This window comes from Muscardinus avellanarius, assembly GCF_963383645.1.
Source record: "Muscardinus avellanarius genome assembly, chromosome: 1".
NCBI classification, from domain to species: domain Eukaryota; kingdom Metazoa; phylum Chordata; class Mammalia; order Rodentia; family Gliridae; genus Muscardinus; species Muscardinus avellanarius.
The window spans coordinates 102,653,971-102,674,428 of NC_137786.1; the positions used below are offsets into that span (position 1 = coordinate 102,653,971).

The 20,458-nt window shown below is 42.1% G+C and overlaps 2 protein-coding genes across 3 annotated transcripts in view; both read left to right on the forward strand.

Annotated features, from left to right (window-relative positions):
* The window catches only part of LOC308274983 (protocadherin gamma-C4), a gene marked incomplete at both ends in the record, with an annotated part of 798,148 nt that overhangs the window by 22,030 nt on the left and 755,660 nt on the right, over positions 1-20,458 (forward strand). Inside the window, one exon of one of the 2 annotated variants that reach the window (XM_080712987.1) lies at positions 13,715-16,129. The exons of the other annotated variant lie outside the window; for it this stretch is intronic. Within the exon in view, the coding sequence (XP_080569113.1) occupies positions 13,715-16,129 (2,415 nt within the window). Of the gene's footprint in view, positions 1-13,714; positions 16,130-20,458 lie in introns of those variants that run through there. 2 annotated transcript variants of the gene reach the window in all.
* LOC308270610 (protocadherin alpha-5-like) lies at positions 2,182-4,584 on the forward strand (the record flags this gene model as incomplete). The annotated part of the gene is made up of 1 exon (XM_080706602.1): positions 2,182-4,584. One exon carries the CDS (start codon positions 2,182-2,184, stop codon positions 4,582-4,584), a length of 2,403 nt encoding a protein of 800 aa, XP_080562728.1.

Sequence of the window (20,458 nt, forward strand, 5' to 3'; positions counted from 1 at the left end):
CTCAAGGCCAGGAGGCAAAAAAGAGAAAGAGAAAGGGACCAGGGTTCAACAGTCCACTTTGAGGGATGTCCTCAGTGACTAAAACCTCCCACTAGGCTCCACATCTTAATGGCTCTTACTACCTACTCAAAGTGTCACCTGGGACTTTGGAGAACATAAGACCCAAATTGGAGTAATATTTAAATGAGCTCAATGTTAAGGGAAAATCATGATAGTAGAGACAACAATAATTTTAACAAAATAGAAAGGAAGTAATAATCATGCTTTGAAAGATTATCTCCAAAACAAATTCTGTGACATTTTATTTATTTACAAGTCTGACCTCTCGAAATCAAGTGATTTTCAACTGGTTTTGCATTTCTGGTAATTCCTTTTTTGTCACACTATGTTATTACTATTTTTTGTGGTGCTGAGGGTTGCCAAGTGTTATTTTAAATGTAAAATATCCAGAAATAGAATGATTGATCTCTTAGTTCCTCTTGTTCTCCAGGGTAAGACAGATTTTGTAATGTTTAATGAATTATATGGGATATATACACAAAAAGAATGTTAACTCTTTGATAGAAATGTTGATAACATTCTTGTTTGGCCATATTTATTAAGTGAAAGCTACTTTATTAGTCGTGTCCTAATGCTAGTCCATGAAGCAGAACACTTGAGGGACTAAAAATAAAAGTAACATTAGAAGTAGCCTGGTTAATAAAGTGATATTCTTTAAAACAGTATTATGTTTTCTGGAACCTAGAATATTTTTTTGTGGTACTGGGGATTGAAACCAGGGGCATTCTACCTTCTAGTTACACCCCCAGCCCAATTTTTATTTTTTGTTTTGAAGCAGGGTCTTGTTAGGTTACTGAGTGTCTTACTACTTGTTGGAGCTGACCTTGAACCTGTGAACCTCCAATCTCATCCTTCCAGGTACTGGGACTAAAAGTGTATATCACCATGCCCAGACAGAACCTAGATATTTGTGGGTTACTACATCTTACATAAAATATCAGTCTTTTGACTTGCGGCATACATGCAAGATATGTGATTGCACAATCCATACAGTAATCACAATGTGAAGAAATGCTAGCTAGATGCTTCTAATTTGAAAATAGTGCCAAGATACTTATTAAAATTGTTTTACTATGCTTTGCCTTCTAGATGATTGAAATATCAGAATTATAGCTTTGAGCCAAAACGAAAGATAGGTAGGTGTTGTGGAGAAATTAAAGGACCAATGCTTTCACCAGTTTAGAAATTAGACTTCCAAAGAAGAATTCAGACAAAAATACTATTCGAATGGTTTTAGTTTTTTAAAAGACATCAATAAAATATTAGCAGTAAATGTTGAAAATTATAAAAATTTGCTTTATGAGTAACAGAGGTACTTCACATCTACTAAAATACAGAAAACTAAAAATATTAATAATATATTTAAGTAGAGAAAGAAATGTTGAAAATTTAATTAAGTGTTACTTTTTTGGTGGTACTGGGAATGGAACCCTTCTACTTCTGGGCTACACTCCCAGACCTATTTTATATTTTATTTGGAAACAGGGTCTCTTAAGCCAGCGTGGCTTACTTAGAACCTGCGCAATCCTCCTCTCTCCACCTCCCAAGCGCGGGGATTACAAGCATGTGCCACCACGCCTGGTGTGTTACTTTTAATCATTTTTATAACAAATAAACCCCTGCCTAAATAAAAAAGGCAATGCAAATCACCGTATTAAGGATTGGGGTGTCGTGACTTAAAATGTATTGACTTTGTAGTATTTTAATTATATGGTTATATTGATACATATTAATTTATATTTAATGACATTTTGATTAGAGATAAGGGTTATATAGTCATGCAGACCGTAATTGGAAGTGGATAATATTTGTGAAATATTTAATGACTAAATATTTCACAAATATTAATGAATGAATATAAGGCAAATAAAGTAAAACAAAGTAAAATACCTTTTCATCCACATGATGTCGCTGTAACACATGATTTACCCTCCACTCAACATCAAAACAGCACAGTTCGTTTTCCTTAAACAGGAAGGAAGAAAAGACCTTCCATTTTATATTCTGCTGCAGAAGCTCAAAAAGGCGGGGGAATGAAAAGTATACTGTAAATTGGAATTACGTTTCCAAAGGATTTTGTGTGGTAATGCCATAGAGATAGAGAAGTAGAAGGAGACTGCAATGCTATATTCCCAGGGAGGAAGTCGGGGATCCCGGCGTCTGCTGCTCTGGCTCCTGCTCCTGGCAGCCTGGGAGGCAGGGAGCGGCCAGCTGCACTACTCCATCCCGGAGGAGGCCAAACACGGCACCTTCGTGGGCCGCATCGCGCAGGACCTGGGGCTGGAGCTGGCGGAGCTGGTGCCGCGCCTGTTCCGGGTGGCGTCCCGGGAGCGCGGGGACCTTCTGGAGGTAAATCTGCAGAATGGCATTTTGTTTGTGAACGCTCGGATCGACCGGGAGGAGCTGTGCGGGCGGAGCGCGGAGTGCAGCATCCACCTGGAGGTGATCGTGGACAGGCCGCTGCAGGTCTTCCACGTGGAGGTGGAGGTGAAGGACATCAACGACAATCCACCGAGGTTCTCCCGACAAGAACAAAGATTACTTATTTTAGAGTCAAGAATGCCAGATTCCCGGTTTCCTGTAGAGGGTGCATCTGATTTGGATATCGGAGCAAACGCAGCATTGCGATACAAGGTAAATCCTAACGAATATTTTGACTTGGATGTTAAAAGAAATGAAGAAGAAATAAAGGTTTTAGAGCTAGTTTTGAAGAAACCCCTAGATAGAGAAGAAACTCAAGAACATCGTTTATTACTAATTGCAATCGATGAAGGAAAACCTGAATTAACAGGTACAGTTCAGTTATTGGTCGACGTACTAGATGCAAATGATAACGCCCCTGAGTTTGACAAGTCCATTTATAATGTAAGATTATTAGAAAATACACCGACTAAGACATTAGTTATTAAATTGAACGCTTCGGATGCAGACGAGGGTATTAATAAGGAAATAATGTATTTCTTCAGCAGTCTTGTTCTTGATGATGTAAAATCAAAATTTACAATCAATTCTAGTACTGGAGAAATAGCGGTAAAGGGCGAACTAGATTATGAAGACAAAAACTTATACGAAATTAATATTGATGCCGTGGATAGAAGTACATTCCCATTAACAGGACACTGCAAAGTAATAGTAAAACTCCTGGATGTGAACGATAATACTCCCGAGATGGCTATAACCTCCCTTTTCCTGCCCATCAAAGAGGACGCGCCCCCGGGCACGGTGATCGCCCTGATCAGCGTGTCGGACCGCGACTCCGGCGCCAACGGCCAGGTGAGCTGCTCGCTGGCGCCCCCGGAGCCCTTCAAGCTGGTGTCCACCTTCAGGAACTACTACTCGCTGGTGCTGGACAGCGGGCTGGACCGCGAGGCCACGGCGGCCTACGTGGTGGTGGTGAGCGCGCGCGACGGCGGCTCGCCCCCGCTGCGCGCGTCGGCCAGCGTGTCGGTGGAGGTGGCCGACGTGAACGACAACGCGCCCGCGTTCTCGCAGGCCGAGTACACGGTGTTCGTGAGGGAGAACAACGCGCCGGGCTGCCACCTGGTGACGGTGTCGGCGCGCGACGCGGACGCGCGGGAGAACGCGCGCGTGTCGTACGCGCTGGTGGAGCGGCGCGTGGGCGCGCGCGCGCTGTCGAGCTACGTGTCGGTGCACGCGCAGAGCGGCCGCGTGTCGGCGCTGCAGCCGCTGGACCGCGAGGAGCTGGAGCTGCTGCGCTTCGAGGTGAGCGCGCGCGACGCGGGCGCGCCGGCGCTGGGCAGCACGGCGACGCTGCAGGTGTTCGTGGTGGACGAGAACGACAACGCGCCCGCGCTGCTGGCGCCCGGGGCGGGCGCGGCGGGCGGCGCGCGGGGCGAGCTGGTGCCGCGGGCGGCGGGCGCGGGCCACGTGGTGGCGAAGGTGCGCGCGGTGGACGCGGACTCGGGCTACAACGCGTGGCTGTCGTACGAGCTGCTGGCGGCGGCGGGCGGCCCGTTCCGCGTGGGGCTGTACACGGGCGAGGTGAGCACGACGCGCGCGCTGGACGAGGCGGACGCGCCGCGCCAGCGCCTGCTGGTGCTGGTGAAGGACCACGGCGAGCCGGCGCTCACGGCCACGGCCACCGTGCTGCTGTCGCTGGTGGAGAGCGGCCAGGCGCCGGCGGCGGCGTCGCGGGCGGCGGCGGGCGCGGCGGGCGGCGCGGCGGCGCTGCTGGACGTCAACGTGTACCTGATCGTGGCCATCTGCGCCGTGTGCAGCCTGCTGGTGCTCACGCTGCTGCTGTACACGGCGCTGCGCTGCTCGGCGGCGGCGGCGGCGGCGGCGCCGGGCGAGGGCGCGTGCGGGCCGGCGCAGCCCGTGCTGGTGAGCTCGAGCGCCGCGGGCAGCTGGTCGTCCTCGCAGCAGAGGAGGCAGAGGGTGTGCTCGGGAGAGGGCCCGCCCAAGGCCGACCTCATGGCCTTCAGCCCCAGCCTCCCTCAGGGTCCCACCGCTGCAGATACGGTGAGTCTTAAAAATCTTATTTATTCTTATTTCTCCTCCTAGTTTTATATCACAAACTTCATTTTTTCTTCCACAATTTCTTTTACTGTTGGAAATTCTGGTTAAGTACACAATGATTCTAGCAGCTTCCTATGCTTTATTTAACCTAATTCATATTCTTCCAATTGCAGTAATATTAAGTTTAGTTTGTTGGAGATATCTTTGGACTAAGTTTCACTTTCAGTTACTGTTTTATTTTGTATAAAGTTTTCTGTGATGTAGGCAGTTTACTTATTTATGTGATTTAAAATATTTTGAAACCGGGCGTGGTGGTGCAGGCTTGTAATCCTTGAGCTTGGGAGGCGGAGACTGGAGGATAATGTAGGTTAGTAGCCAGGCTCCCTGGCTTAGGAGAACCTGTTTCCAAATAAAAACATTAAAAAATAGTTCTGGGAGTGTAGCCCGAAGGTAGAAGGGTTTCCAGGAACCCCAGTACCACAAATATATATATATATATATATATATATATATATATATATATATATATATATATTGAAAAATATTATTGTTAGAATCTTATTTTTTAATTTGTTTTGTGGCACTGGGAGTAGACCCAGGGGCTTTTCTACCTCCGGGCTATATCCCCAGACCTATTTTATATTTTTTTATTTGGAAACAGGATTTTAGTAAGTTGCTGAGAGCCTCACTATGTAGCTGAGGCTGGCTTTGAAGCCGTGGGATCCTCCCTTTTCAGCCTCCCAAGCGTGGGGATTACAAGCGTGCACCACCACGCCCGGCTTAACTTTTAATTCTTAGCACATATTGTAAGATATGTATTTTGGACTTATTTATTCTTCATATCTCATTTTATGACTACATTAAATGGTTTTACAGTAGCCTTTTATTTATGTTTTATCTGTTGAATTTTAATTATTTGAATTTTTTACTCTAAGTTTTAGTTTCTTTTTTTCTTTCACATTCGAGCAGCACATTATTCCTTTCAATTTTGTTTATTTTTTTTTAAATTTTATTTTATTGGTGCACTGTATTCATACATCATAGTGGGATACAAACTTTTGTAGACATACATGCACACATCGCCCAGTCAGCCCCCACCCGATCCCCACCCCATTCTCTCCCCATCCCTCCTTCCCATGCTTGGCTTAGTGGTTGACATCTAGTATTATAGCAATTTATCCAAAATTAAAAATGTTAATCTCACATAACAGTTTCATTTGTCTGATACCAAGCGTTTGATGATTTAAAGATAGCATTTCAATATTTCTTTTTGCTTTCTTTCTTACTAGAGCATATTTTTTCTGTTTTTTTAGGTGAAACTATCATATATTTATATATTTATTTTTCAGAAAAAAATCTATCCTAATATGGAATATGAATTCTAGATACCCAAAACGATCTTGAAAAAGAACAAAGCTAGCAGATATATATTTTCTGATTTCAAACCATATAAAGCTACAATAATTGAAACAGTGTAGTACTGTTCTAAAGGCAGATATATAGACCATTGGAGTTAAATACAAGCCTAGAGCTAAATTCTTCCCTATATTGTCAAGTTATTTTTGACAAGGTTTCCACGAACATTTGGTGGTGGAAATAATAATCTTTTAACTAAATATTGTTGAAAAATAATAATTACATGGAAAAGAATAAAATTGGACCTTTACCTAATCCCATATACAAGTATTAACTCAAAATAGATAAAAGACCTAAATATAAATCTTAAGACTATAAACTTTTAGGAGAAAATCTGGGTCATAAAACCTCACAACATTGAAATTGGCAGTGATTTCTTGATATGATTTCAATGGCACAGGCAACAGAAGAATATACAAACTCCCTAAAAAATAAAAGAAAATATTGTATATCCAAAGACAATGTAAACAGAGTTAAAAGTTACTAATAGAATTGGATAAAATATTTCCAAATGCTATATCTGAAGGTATATTAATATTCCAACTAGAAATCCTAAAAATTAACAACAATAAAGGCAAACAATACAACTTAGAGATAGGTAAAAGACTAACATAAATAATGAATCTCCACAGATAACCAATCTTAGTTGTCTGTTGGATGGGAACTCTTGTTTCTCTGGTTCTGGTGAGTGTTACCTATTTCTTCTTTGTAGTTAATCTCTTTGAGTATTTTCTCTAGCGCTGGTTTTAAGACATAAATTCCTTCAGTTTCTGTTTGTCATGGAAGCTTCTTATTTCTCCATCTAATTTGATAGAAAGTTTTGCTGGGTAGGAAATTTTTGGCTGGAAGTTGTTTTCTTTCAGAGTTTGGAATATGTTACTCCAAGCCCTTCTGGCTCTCATGACTTGGTTTGGGAAGTCTGGAGTGATTCTAATTGGTTTGCCTCTGAATGTCAGTTGGCCCTTTGTTTTTGTTGCCTTTAAGATTCTCTGCTTGGCTTCCACATTGGTCATTTTGACAATTATGTGGCGTGGGGATCCTCTTCTCCAATCCTGTCTAAAGGGAGTTCTATAAGTTTCCTGGATCTGTGTATCAACCTCTTGCTCTATATTTGGAAAATTTTCTGCTATTACTTCCTTGAAAAGATTGTTGATCCCTTTGGTATCACTTTCTTTTCCCTCCTCTATTCCAATTATTCTTAGGTTAGCTCTCTTAAGATGGGCCCATATTTCTTCAATGTCAGATTCCTGCTGTTGGATATTTTTTTCTAGATTAGAAACTATGCGTTCATTTTTGGATTGCTCATCTTCTAAGAGCGAGATTCTGTTCTCCATGTGGTCTAATCGGTTGTTTGTGCTTTGAATTGAGGCCTTTACTTCATTAATTGCATCCTTTATCTCTTTTTGTCTCTCTCTGAGTTCTTTTCGAAGCACCTCTATTATTTCTACAGTTATTTTCCTGATTTGATCTTCTAGAAATCTCTGATTTTCTGTTTTATCAGGTTCTGATGTTGTGGGGTTGTGCACATTCATTACTCCAGTGTTATTCCTCTTTCCCATGATTTCGGAGGTTTGTGCCTTCTCTGGGTTCTTCCCTTGGGTCACTATGGCTTCACTTAAGGTGCTCTGGATCTCGAGTCTGTATTATCTCAGACCCCACTACTCCTTTACTGGGTTGTATCACAGAGTCTCTGACCCAGGGAGTCGATAGAGGCTGCTTTAAACTATCGGGGGTGCCAGGTTGCACGTTCTCCTATGGTGTGATATCTCTGCCACCACCACTCCCTCACTGGGTCAAGTCCCAGGAGGCCCAATACTGCGATTTCTCCTCTGTGGCCCGCAATTTGACTCACTGTTCTTGAGTACGCAGATGTAGCTGTACTGGACTCAGTGAATTCACTGCTGCTGCCGCCGCCGGTGGCAATATGGCGCCTCTGCCACGCCCTCAGCCATGAGGCTGGCGTATTTTTTCTTCTCTGGTTTTGATTTCCACTCTGAATCCCTGCAGCGTGTGCTGAGCTCAGCCACTGGGAGCTTTAAATGCTGTCTGCGCCGAAAGATCCCGCCTGGCTGTTCCGCAGCGGCTCACCTGGCTTGCTGTAGCCGTCCGTTGAGTTCGCCGCTGCCGCCGGCAGTATGGCACTGCTGCCGAGTCCTCGGGCGCGTGTGTCTCCTCTGTGGCCCTGAGCTCTGTTCTCAGTCCGCTTTCTCTCTGGAGCCTGGTGGTTTTTTTTGTTTTTCTGGTGATGGTATTTTCTGGCTATGAAAGGCGCTCTTTTTGTGGTAATGGAGATTGGTTGTTAGCGGGACTCTTAAGCCCCGCTTTTCTCGGTCGCCATCTTCCCGGAAGTCCTCAATTTTGTTTAAACAGTTCTTTTTGCATATTAATGATTTATTGGTTTAATAGATAGGATATTTATTTATATTCCTTACAATTCTAGCACTACAGAAAGTACAGTTAAAATTTTTTCATCTGTTTTCACCAAAAAGCTGTTTAATGTTTCTTTTTGAACATTTAAAAACATTCCTATTTCTTGGTTATCCTTCTACAAATATTTATACACAAATAAGCTTTCCAACCCCTTTTATAAACATTAGTATCGATCTAATCTTTCTTCCCTTCTCATACTTAACAATATACCTTGGTGATCATCACTTATTATTACTTACGAGGATTTATCATTTTTTAATCTAGATCTCTCATGTTCCATTATGTGGATTTATCATCAGTGTGTGTGTGTGTGTGTGTGTGTGTGTGTGTGTGTGTGTGTGTGTTTTGCTGGAGATAGACCTGAGGAGGCATTCTACCTCTGAGCTATACCTCCACCCCTATTTTATTCTGAAACAGGGGTTCACTAAATTCCAGAGTGTCTCACTAAGTTGCTGAGGCTTGCAGCAAAACTGTAATACTTCTGTGTCAGCCTCCCAATTACTGAAATTACAACTTGCAGGCTACCACTCCTGGTGTGGCAGCTGAGTGGTGGCGGCTGTGTCCTTCTCCTCTATTATTGTTATCCTCATCGTCACTGCCAGTATTTTGTATTTGGGATGGAACCCAGGGATATTCTACTTCCAAGCTACACCCCAACCCTGTTGTATTTCTTTATTTTGAAACAGGGCCTCACCACGTTGCTAAGGGCTTCACTATGTTACTGAGGCTGGCAGTGACCCTGAGATCCTACTGTCTCCCAAGTACTCGGATTACAAGAGTGCACCACTGCACCCAGCTCATTATTTTTTGTCAAAGCTTAACATTGAAGCTGGGTGTGGTAGTGCATGCTTGTAATCCTAGTACTTGGGAATCTGAGACAGCCTCAGCAAGTAATGAGACCTAGCCAGGCATGGTGGTGCACATTTGCAATCCCAGCAGTTGGGAGGCTGAGACAGGAGAATCATGGTTCCAGGACAGCCTTAGCTCCTACTTAGTGAGGCCCTTTGCAACTCATTGAACCTCTGTTTCAAAATATAGGGCTGGCTGAGAGTATCCTCAGAGATAGAATGACCTTGGGTTCCACCCCTACTACCTCCAAAAAAAAAAAAAAAAGTAATGAGATTTTCATCAGCCTAGGGAGACTCTGTTTTCAATAAAAAAACAAAATAGGGCTGGGATTTAACTTAGAGGTACAGTGCATCTGGGTTCTTCCCTAGTAACACTCCCCACAACACACAGCTTAACATGAACATTTAGTGGAAAATTATTTAATTATCAGGAAAATATATATATGTGGTGGTACTGGGGTTCCTGGAAACCCTTCTACCCCCGGGTTAGACTCCCAGACCTATTTTTATATTTTTAAATTTGGAAACAGGGTCTCTTAAGCCAGCAAGGCTGGCTTCGAACCAGTGTGATCCTCCTGTCTCCGCCTCCCAAGCGCGGGGATTACAAGTGTGTGCCACCATGCCTGGTGCTCAGGAAATTTTATATTTTTAATTGATAAATTATTTATATTGGTGAAAAATAATTGTGAACTTATTTAATTGTGAAAATTTTAACATACTGGGTTAGAAATTTGTATTATTTATAGTTGCTTTTTATTTTCAGATTAAGAAAAAAGTAGCCAGGCATGGTGGCGCATGCTTGTAATCCCAACATTCGGGAGGCTGAGACTGGAAGATCACAGTTTGCGGACAGCCTCAGCTACTTAGTGAGGCCCTCTGTAACTTAGTGAGACTGAGTTTCAAAATAAAAAATAAAAAATAGGGCAGGGGATGTAGTTCAGAGGTCAAATGCCTCTATGTTCCATCCCCAGATCTGCCAAAAAAACCCCAAAAACACACAAAAAAGAAAAAAAGTAAATGTACTGTAATGCAAACTCCTCTATAGAGTTTATTGTTTACAAATGTCATTGTTTATAACAAAGTTGTACATTTTAGTTCATCACAGACAACAGTCCTCTCCATGTCAACTAATCAGAACTACTTCCCCCTCCTCCCCAACCTCCTCCTCCTTGGCAAAAGTTTCAGGTTTAACAAGAAATAATTATTATGCACCTGATATAAAATATTAATTCCCTATTTTTATTGCATTATTTCTATTTTTCTCAGAGTCATTTAATTTTATAATACTGTTCCATAATACTACTTATGTATTTAAAATATCCTGTTACTTTGATAAATTCTTAGAAATTGAGAATTAGTTCTTACCACTGTTAACAACTGCCAATTTTAATAAAATTAAGGTAATTTATTTTTGAAATATAAAGTGATTATGTTATGATAATAAAATTTTTCTTTGCTGAAGCTGTTTATGAAGAGATTGGCAAGAATTTTTTTTTCTAATCATGATCTCCCTCCTTTCCTAGAATGAACTCTTTTTACAAATATACTTTTACTGGTACAATGTCCTCTAAGCTATTTATCAGGAGAATTTCAATATTTTTCTTTCCTGCATCTATTTTACTTAAAGGGTTTCAGTTATAGTTTGTAATTTTCTACCCAGGACCAGTGAAATAATTACAATGATTTTAATTGCATTGTATTGTTAAACTTTTTTTTTTCGGGTCTGGGGATGGAACCCAGGGGTATTTGACCTCCGAGCTATACCCCCTGCCCTATTTTGTTTTTATTCTTTATTTTGAAACCGGGTCTCACTGAGTTGCAGAGGGCCTCACTAAGTAGCTGAGGCTGTCTACGAACCACGATCCTCCAGGTCTCAGCCTCCCGAATGCTGGGATTACAAGCGTGCGCCACCACGCCCGGCTGTATTGTTAAACTTTTAGGGATTGCTAAGAATTGCAGTGGAAAGACAAATACTTTAATATTTACTAGTAGAAATTTAGTGTAGAAAGTCCGCTCAAAGTTTATTTATTTACATTTACTTACTTATTGTGGAATTGGAAATTGAACCGAGGGGTGTTATACTTCTGAGCAATACCTCCCAACTTTTTTTTTTTTTGATACGTAATATTTCTAGGTTGCTGATCCTGGCCTCACCCTGACATCTTCTTTTCTCAGCCTCCTAAGTAATGGGATTATGGGCATGCACCACTATGCCTGGCTATTCAACATTTGTTTGTTTGTTTGTTTGTTTGTTTATTTTTGTGACACTGAGGATTGAACCCAGAGATATTCTGACTCTGAGCTACACCCCAAGACCAAGTTTTAAAATTTTCTTATTTGGAAAACAGGGTCTCACTAAGTTGCTGAGGGCTTTGCTAAGTTTCTCAGGCTGGCTTCCACACTCTGATCCTCCTGTCTCAGCCTCTCAAGTACTAAGATTACAAGTGTACACCACCATGCCTGGCTTCAAAGTATAAAAACATTAGCTACTATATAAAACCTTCAGCCAAAAGCTGCAGATAAATATATTTTTTGTGAAAATTTACATTCTAAGCAAAGGAATATCTCCTTCTTGGGATTGTTATTAATTTGAAAACAATAGTCTATGAAAAGGACAAAAGGAATCCCGCTTAATTATTTTAATAATTTGCATGGAGGGAAGAGTTTGTATTACAATTGTGAGATTCAATGCATGTCAGAATTTTGAAGAAGGGGGAAAATGGACATTTATCATTTGAGACACCTTATTGGTGACTTCAGTTTTCTTCTTTGAAGAAAGTGTTTAATATAACCAACTCACTTTGATGTAATTAATGATAAATTAGTGATTAAGGTGATATTTGGGTTTAACTTTAATATTATGATGGTAAATTTTTACAGATAATAATGGAGGTATTTTTAAAATCTGGCTTGAGCAAAGGCCATATTGAATAAGAGGAAGTGCAAGTATTCAATCTTGGCTGTAAAATATGATTCACATTTGAGAATGGTTGAAAATAAACCTTGAAAAACTGACTTTTGATCACATCATAGATCAGTTAGAGTGATTCCTATGTCTTGATATTTTCATATGTAAAGCAAATAAATGAATGTCGTTTTGAGAAAGATAAATATGCTATGTGTGAAAGTCAGATGTACTTTATGCTCACTTTGAATAAGACAGCAAGAAGTAGTAAAAACTTACTATGTGTGATATGGAGAATATTTATGCCAATAATACAAATGTGCATATTTTTTCAGTAGTAGGGATTAAACTCAGGATGTGGAGGACACTAGGCAAGTACTCCACCACTGAGTTACATCCTCAGTCCCTTTTTTCTTGAGACAGTATCTCACCAAGTTGCCCAGGCTGGCAGTGAAATTGCGATCCTCCTGCCTGTTCCTCTGATATGGCTGGGATTACAGGCATACACCACCACACACAGCTTGGGATGTGAACTGCAAATTTTGAACTTGTGGTGTTTTTAATGATTAGTCATAGTTTTATATTAAATAAATTATTTTTAAGAGTCAGCATGTATGGATAAAAGTGTCATTTAGAAACAGAAATGGAGGATGAGATGTGAGTTTGGGAAGACTCCTAAAAGATCTCATGAAACATGGAAGAGGATGAGAACACTCAAAGGTAAAGATAGAGGATGAGGTTGAGGTTCAGAAAAAGAATGAGTTCATCTAGGAACAACTGAAGAGTCAAAAGCAGATAAGCACAATAGATAGAATTTCTGCTAGAATTTGAGTTGGTGAAATATATGACAGGAAAATCTTTTGAGTGGGAGGACTAATATAACCTGCACAGAAACTTAAGAAATGTGAAGAAAATGAACTAAAATTTTATCTTCTATTTTTATATTAAAAAAACCTTGAAGGTATTTGATACTCATTGAACAAAGAAAGACTGGACATCAATAACATAAGGTTTTAAATATCTAGACAAAAGTTGGTAATTTTAAATTATTTCCCAGATAAATATGTAATAGTGTATATTGCAACAGTAAAACATGGCCACGTTTTCTTCATCCAAAATATGTAGAATACTTCACACTTACAGTTTTCACAACTAGTTTGCATCACACTTAATTTTTTAAACATTTAAATAAATATTAAAATGTTGGGAAGAAAACTTTCTCTGTGAACAGAGATCCTTCTCTAATAAAAGGAGTCAAAGATGGCACTGACTGCGAATTACAAACCTGAAGGTTTAGTATTCGAGTAAGGCAAAGAAAATATGGACAAATTTCAAGAATGATAGCAAAGCACGGTTAGGTGTATTCATTTCTTACACTTTGGAGCCGCTTGATGTCGCTGTTCACCATGAAGTTGCAAGTAGCCAACATACAAAGCCCGTTCATCCTATTGCATATTTCCATGACTGCTGAATGATGGCGGACACGGAAGAATCAAATTAAGAGAGTAGGAATCATAAAGGATTTATCTTTATGACGAGAGATTATTTTCTAGTGAAAATAAAACAATTATTTGACATGGATTTTACCATTGAAGGCCGACTAGGAACGCAGTGTCTGCTGCTCTGGCTCCTGCTCCTGGCAGCCTGGGAGGCAGGGAGCGGCCAGCTGCACTACTCCATCCCGGAGGAGGCCAAACACGGCACCTTCGTGGGCCGCATCGCGCAGGACCTGGGGCTGGAGCTGGCGGAGCTGGTGCCGCGCCTGTTCCGGGTGGCGTCCCGGGAGCGCGGGGACCTTCTGGAGGTAAATCTGCAGAATGGCATTTTGTTTGTGAACGCTCGGATCGACCGGGAGGAGCTGTGCGGGCGGAGCGCGGAGTGCAGCATCCACCTGGAGGTGATCGTGGACAGGCCGCTGCAGGTCTTCCACGTGGAGGTGGAGGTGAAGGATATTAACGACAACGCGCCAGTGTTTCCAGCGAAGGAGCAAAGAGTTGAGATTTATGAATCAAGGCTGCCAGATTCTTTGTTTCCACTGGAGGGCGCTTCAGATACGGATGTTGGGTCAAATTCCATCTTAACATATAAACTCAGTTTCAGCGAATACTTTGTCCTAGATGTGAAAACAAGCAGTGATGATAATAAACAAATTGGACTCCTTTTAAGAAAATCCTTGGACAGAGAGGATGCTCCTGAACATAAATTATTCCTGATTGCCACGGATGGAGGGAAACCCGAGCTCACGGGCTCTGTTCAGCTTCTGGTCACAGTGCTGGATGTGAACGATAATGCTCCTACTTTCCAGCAGTCAGAATACGAAGTGAGAATATTCGAAAACTCAGACAAAGGAACAAGAGTTATTAGACTGAACGCTACCGATCTAGATGAAGGAACGAATGGGGCAATTCTATACTCTTTTAGTAACCGCGTCGCCCCGGTGGTTACTGACCAGTTTAACATAGATCCAAACACGGGGGAAATAGTAATCCAAGGGAATTTGGATTTTGAAGAGGAAAGTTTATACAAAATCCGTATTGACGCGACGGACAAAGGCCACCCCCCGATGGCGGGCCACTGCACCGTTTTAGTGAAAGTTTTGGATGAAAATGATAATGTGCCCGAGATTGCAATTACTTCCTTGTCCCTGCCTGTCCTGGAGGACGCGCCCCCGGGCACGGTGATCGCCCTGATCAGCGTGTCGGACCGCGACTCCGGCGCCAACGGCCAGGTGAGCTGCTCGCTGGCGCCCCCGGAGCCCTTCAAGCTGGTGTCCACCTTCAGGAACTACTACTCGCTGGTGCTGGACAGCGGGCTGGACCGCGAGGCCACGGCGGCCTACGTGGTGGTGGTGAGCGCGCGCGACGGCGGCTCGCCCCCGCTGCGCGCGTCGGCCAGCGTGTCGGTGGAGGTGGCCGACGTGAACGACAACGCGCCCGCGTTCTCGCAGGCCGAGTACACGGTGTTCGTGAGGGAGAACAACGCGCCGGGCTGCCACCTGGTGACGGTGTCGGCGCGCGACGCGGACGCGCGGGAGAACGCGCGCGTGTCGTACGCGCTGGTGGAGCGGCGCGTGGGCGCGCGCGCGCTGTCGAGCTACGTGTCGGTGCACGCGCAGAGCGGCCGCGTGTCGGCGCTGCAGCCGCTGGACCGCGAGGAGCTGGAGCTGCTGCGCTTCGAGGTGAGCGCGCGCGACGCGGGCGCGCCGGCGCTGGGCAGCACGGCGACGCTGCAGGTGTTCGTGGTGGACGAGAACGACAACGCGCCCGCGCTGCTGGCGCCCGGGGCGGGCGCGGCGGGCGGCGCGCGGGGCGAGCTGGTGCCGCGGGCGGCGGGCGCGGGCCACGTGGTGGCGAAGGTGCGCGCGGTGGACGCGGACTCGGGCTACAACGCGTGGCTGTCGTACGAGCTGCTGGCGGCGGCGGGCGGCCCGTTCCGCGTGGGGCTGTACACGGGCGAGGTGAGCACGACGCGCGCGCTGGACGAGGCGGACGCGCCGCGCCAGCGCCTGCTGGTGCTGGTGAAGGACCACGGCGAGCCGGCGCTCACGGCCACGGCCACCGTGCTGCTGTCGCTGGTGGAGAGCGGCCAGGCGCCGGCGGCGGCGTCGCGGGCGGCGGCGGGCGCGGCGGGCGGCGCGGCGGCGCTGCTGGACGTCAACGTGTACCTGATCGTGGCCATCTGCGCCGTGTGCAGCCTGCTGGTGCTCACGCTGCTGCTGTACACGGCGCTGCGCTGCTCGGCGGCGGCGGCGGCGGCGGCGGCGGCGTTGGCGGCGCCGGGCGAGGGCGCGTGCGGGCCGGCGCAGCCCGTGCTGGTGAGCTCGAGCGCCGCGGGCAGCTGGTCGTCCTCGCAGCAGAGGAGGCAGAGGGTGTGCTCGGGAGAGGGCCCGCCCAAGGCCGACCTCATGGCCTTCAGCCCCAGCCTTCCACCAGGTCCAAATGGGGCAGATATGGGCAACGATCAGCATATAAAGGAAGACCATTGTGCCAGCGTAAGTCTGAATTTTAATAATGTTTAATATTTATTTAAATTTACATTTTATGTACTGCTTATATTTTGTATTTTCATCTCAAAATTTTAGTTAATGCTCATATTTGCATAATTTTTCGTTTTAAAACTTTAAGGTAGAATTAGGCATTTAACATAGTTTGCAAATTTTGATTTTTTTCCTCAATCAAAATTTCATTGGAAATGTTCTTTTTGTAGTCTGTACATATAAATAATACAATCTTTGTGGCTAATTACCCAGGAATTTGTTTTTGGGGGTGTGTGTATGTGTGTGTGTGTGTGTGGGTGGGTGCTGGGTATCAAACTCAGAATCTCTTTGCAAAGTAGGTTAAGTGCTGCGACATTGAGGGACACTCTCAGTCCTATACTTTCAGATTTGATGATTTATGCTGGTGACTTTTATTATGCTAATGCTTTCAAATTATTTATTTTGTAAGTATTTCACCTATAATATATTATTCTCTGAGTTCCCCTCTGGCCACTGTGGTTCTAAGAGGCACAGGTGTTTATTTATTGTTGCTTTTTGAAATCTAATAGGTATTAAAGACAGAGCCTAGTTATCAGACTGAACATTTCTAATTGTGAAGTAAGTTTGGATGGGAAGATTGCATATTCTTTAATAACCTTTTTAAATTCATGGCTTTAACTCAGTTTATTAGTGGTTTGATACGATAGAAATAGTAATTGGGGGGAATTTGAACTGTGACCAATTAAATTCATATAAAACCTGCCGGGTGTGGTGATGCACACTTGTAATCCCTGTGCTTGGGAGGCTGAGACAGGAGGATTGCACAGGTTCGAAGCCAGCCTCAGCTACTTAGTGAGGCTCTCAGCAACTTAGTGAGACCCTGTATCCAAATAAAGTATAAAATAGGTCTGGGAGGATAGCCCGGAGGTAGAAAGTCTCTGGGTTCCACCCCCAGTACCACCAAAACAAACAAACAAACAAAAAAACCCCTGAATTTTTGGGCTAGGGGTGTGGTTTCAAGTTAGAGTATTTTCTGGCATATAGAAAATCTCTGTTTCCTTCCTAACCTTGCATAACCAAAGCAAACAAAAAGTGAAACACGACACAAAAATGCTGTTAGTAACAACCAAATAAAACAAAACAGAAAGCTGCATTCCTGTCATTGCAACACTCTTATTTATATTTGAATTTCATTTGATGTGGATGTTTTTGTGAAGTATAAACTCATTTTATATTAATATTTTCACTGTTCTCCGTATATAATTATTTAAATCATTCCAAATTTATTTACTTGGAAGGCAGCAAAGAGTAGTGAATAAGTGTTGTGAGTTTGATTCTATACTCCTTTCCTAAGTTCTATCCCTATCTGCTTTATTTGTGCAGTTCAATCCTCAACTTCCTATCTGTAAGATGATAGACAATAGTACCTACTATAGAGAGAATTGTAAAGATTTAGTAACTTCATACTTAAGACATTCTTTTAACATTGATTGATAAATAGACTTAGTAAAATTTGGTTATTTTTATTTTGAAAAGGAAAATAAATACTTTCATTTTATTTTATGTCATAATGCTATTATAAATTGCATGTAATTTTTATTTTATGTGAAAATATTTTGTCATTTATAGGGAAGTCATAATCGCCAAAGTGTTCTGACATATCTCTAACATTTTGAACACTATTATCCTGAAAAATAATTAAAGATTAATTTTATTTTTATTGTGTGTGGTCCTGGGGGTAGAACCCAAGGGGCATTCTACCTCCAGGCTACATTCCCAGACCTATTTTTTAAAAATACATTTTACTTGGAAACAGGGTCTGAGTTGCTGAGAGCCTCACTAAGTAGCCCAGGCTGGCTTGAACTTGCACAGTCATCTTGTCTCAGCCTCCCAAGCGCTAGGATTATAAGCATGCACCACCACACATGGCTTAAGATTAGTTTTCTTACGTTTAAAATTGGCTTTCAAATTTCAAAATTGAATTAAGACTTTGGTGGTAGGAAAAATTTTGGATTCAAAAGATAGCCTGTTGAGCCTTCAGTGACTTCCTAAGATGGCTTAAGAATTATGAATTGTCTATGTTTTCCAGAAAATATTAGAGCAGCATAAGTTGAATGATATATTTTCCTGCATTTAAAAATTGCTCAAAGTGCATTAGGGAACTGAATTGGGGTTTGTTCTCCCTTATATGTTCATTTTTCATTTAAAATGACAAAACCATTGAGTTTTTCATTTTTGTGTGTGAAATTTTGTCTGGTTTTGTTGCCCAGGCTGGGCTTGAATTCATGATCTTCCTACTTTAGCATTTTAAGTAAACAGGATGATATATATGATAGCACCATCTTGTCGTGGTCTGTGTTTGTTGAAAAGGAGTGCATAATTACTGTTAAGACACATTTAATATTGCACAAAGATGCAAAAAAGATAAAACTCCAAACTCTTTCACATACTTAAAAGTGACATAATCTTATCTCAGGTACACTAACAAATTGAGAATTTCATTTGCAGAGATAATATCTAGCAAACTTAACATAGCTTGCTGAAGCAATTATACCACTAATATTGCATAAACATTTCTTTAACGTTTCTAGGATGGTCTCTATACTACTATGCCTACAAAGAGCCACTAAATTAAAACCCAACCCTAGTTTCAGGAAGTTCATTGTAAGATATAGATGTGTCATCTATAAACATGATTATACTTGAATTCAGAATATTATAAGAGGTATAAGAAATAAATCACAGTGTGATTGGAATTGAAAAGAAATCTTTGACTACTTTCCAAGTTGAAAGACACATTTCAGAATGATGATTATAATGGTTTTAAAATAAAGAAGTTTCCTTGGGAGAATGTTGAGAATAATTGGTATTTTTAGGAAGACAGGAACTTAGGAAAATTATTGCATAGGAAATTTCAGATGTATCTGGAAGCAGGGAATTATCAACTTTCATTAAAACAATTCTCATAGGAGAGAGTATAAGACAAGAAAAGCAGTATAACAAACACCTCCTGAAAAAAGAAAAAAACCTTAGTTAGGGTTTTAGCCTTACACTAAGAAATTGTGACTTTTCTCCAGCAGTGTTTGAAAGGTATCCAAAGACACAAGGTGTTTTCAGTGTGATAATGGTGTTTCAAGAAGACATGGAAGACGATGACTATGTTAAGGGAATGGCTTTGGGATGAAACATGTTATGAATGGGTTTGGATTAAAAAACATGAGAGAATAAAATGCCTTTGCAAGAATCAAGGGAACACCAATTATAAAACTCATTTAGGCAGGTATCAAAACTGGAATGAATTAGAGTACATATAATATTTTTACTTGCAGTTGGAAACATTGGGGTGAAATACCCAATAAAATTACCTCTATTAAGTAAATCAAAAAAGATAAAATATCCTAAGACTTAAGTAATTTCTATACACATGATGGATTATCATTAAAATTTAGCTAATGAAATAAACATATATCATAATATAAATAATTTTAATAAAATCTGAAAATAAAAACAGGCATGTACTCAGAAAAAAAGACTTAGAAAAGATTAAGAGTAAACAAATTTGGAATCAGAAAGTCCTACAACATAATACATAACATTCAGATGTGAAGAACAATTCAGAATACTTGTTCCTTAACAAGTTACCTTAAAACCAATTCTTGCCTTCAAAGATTCCCAAAACCACAGTATTTTTTTTTTCGGGTCTGGTGATGGAACACAGGAGCATTCAACCTCGGAGCTACACCCCCTGCCCTATTTTTTATTCTCTATTTTGAAACAGGGTCTCACTAAATTGCAGAGGGCCTCACTAAGTAGCCAAGGCTGTCTGAAAACCGCGATCCTCTGGACTCAGCCTGCCAAATGCTGGGATTACAAGCGTGTGCCACTACGCCTGGCTAAACCTCAGTTTTTTTCTAAGAAAAGTATGTCAACTGGGTATGGTGGTGTATGCCTGTTATTCTAGTACTTGGGAGGCTGAAACCGGAGGATCTTAGATTTCAGCCCAGCCTCAGCAATTTAGCAAGACACGGAGCAACTTATCAGGGCCTTATTTCAAAATAAAAAAATAAAAACAGGCCTGGAGTGTAGTTGGAAGGTAGAATTCCCTGCATTCAATCCCCAGAACCAAAAACATAAAAATTTTAAAAAAGTATTTGAAGCCAAGCATGGTGGCATATGCCTGTAATCTTAGTACTTGGAAGACGGAGACTGAAGGATCAATTTCAGTCCAGCCTCAGCACCTTATTAAGACCTGTTTCAAAAAAAAAAAAAAAGAATTTAGGTTGCTTGGAGGTCGATTGCCACTGGGTTAAATACCCAGTATAAAAACAGGGAGGGAGGGAAGGA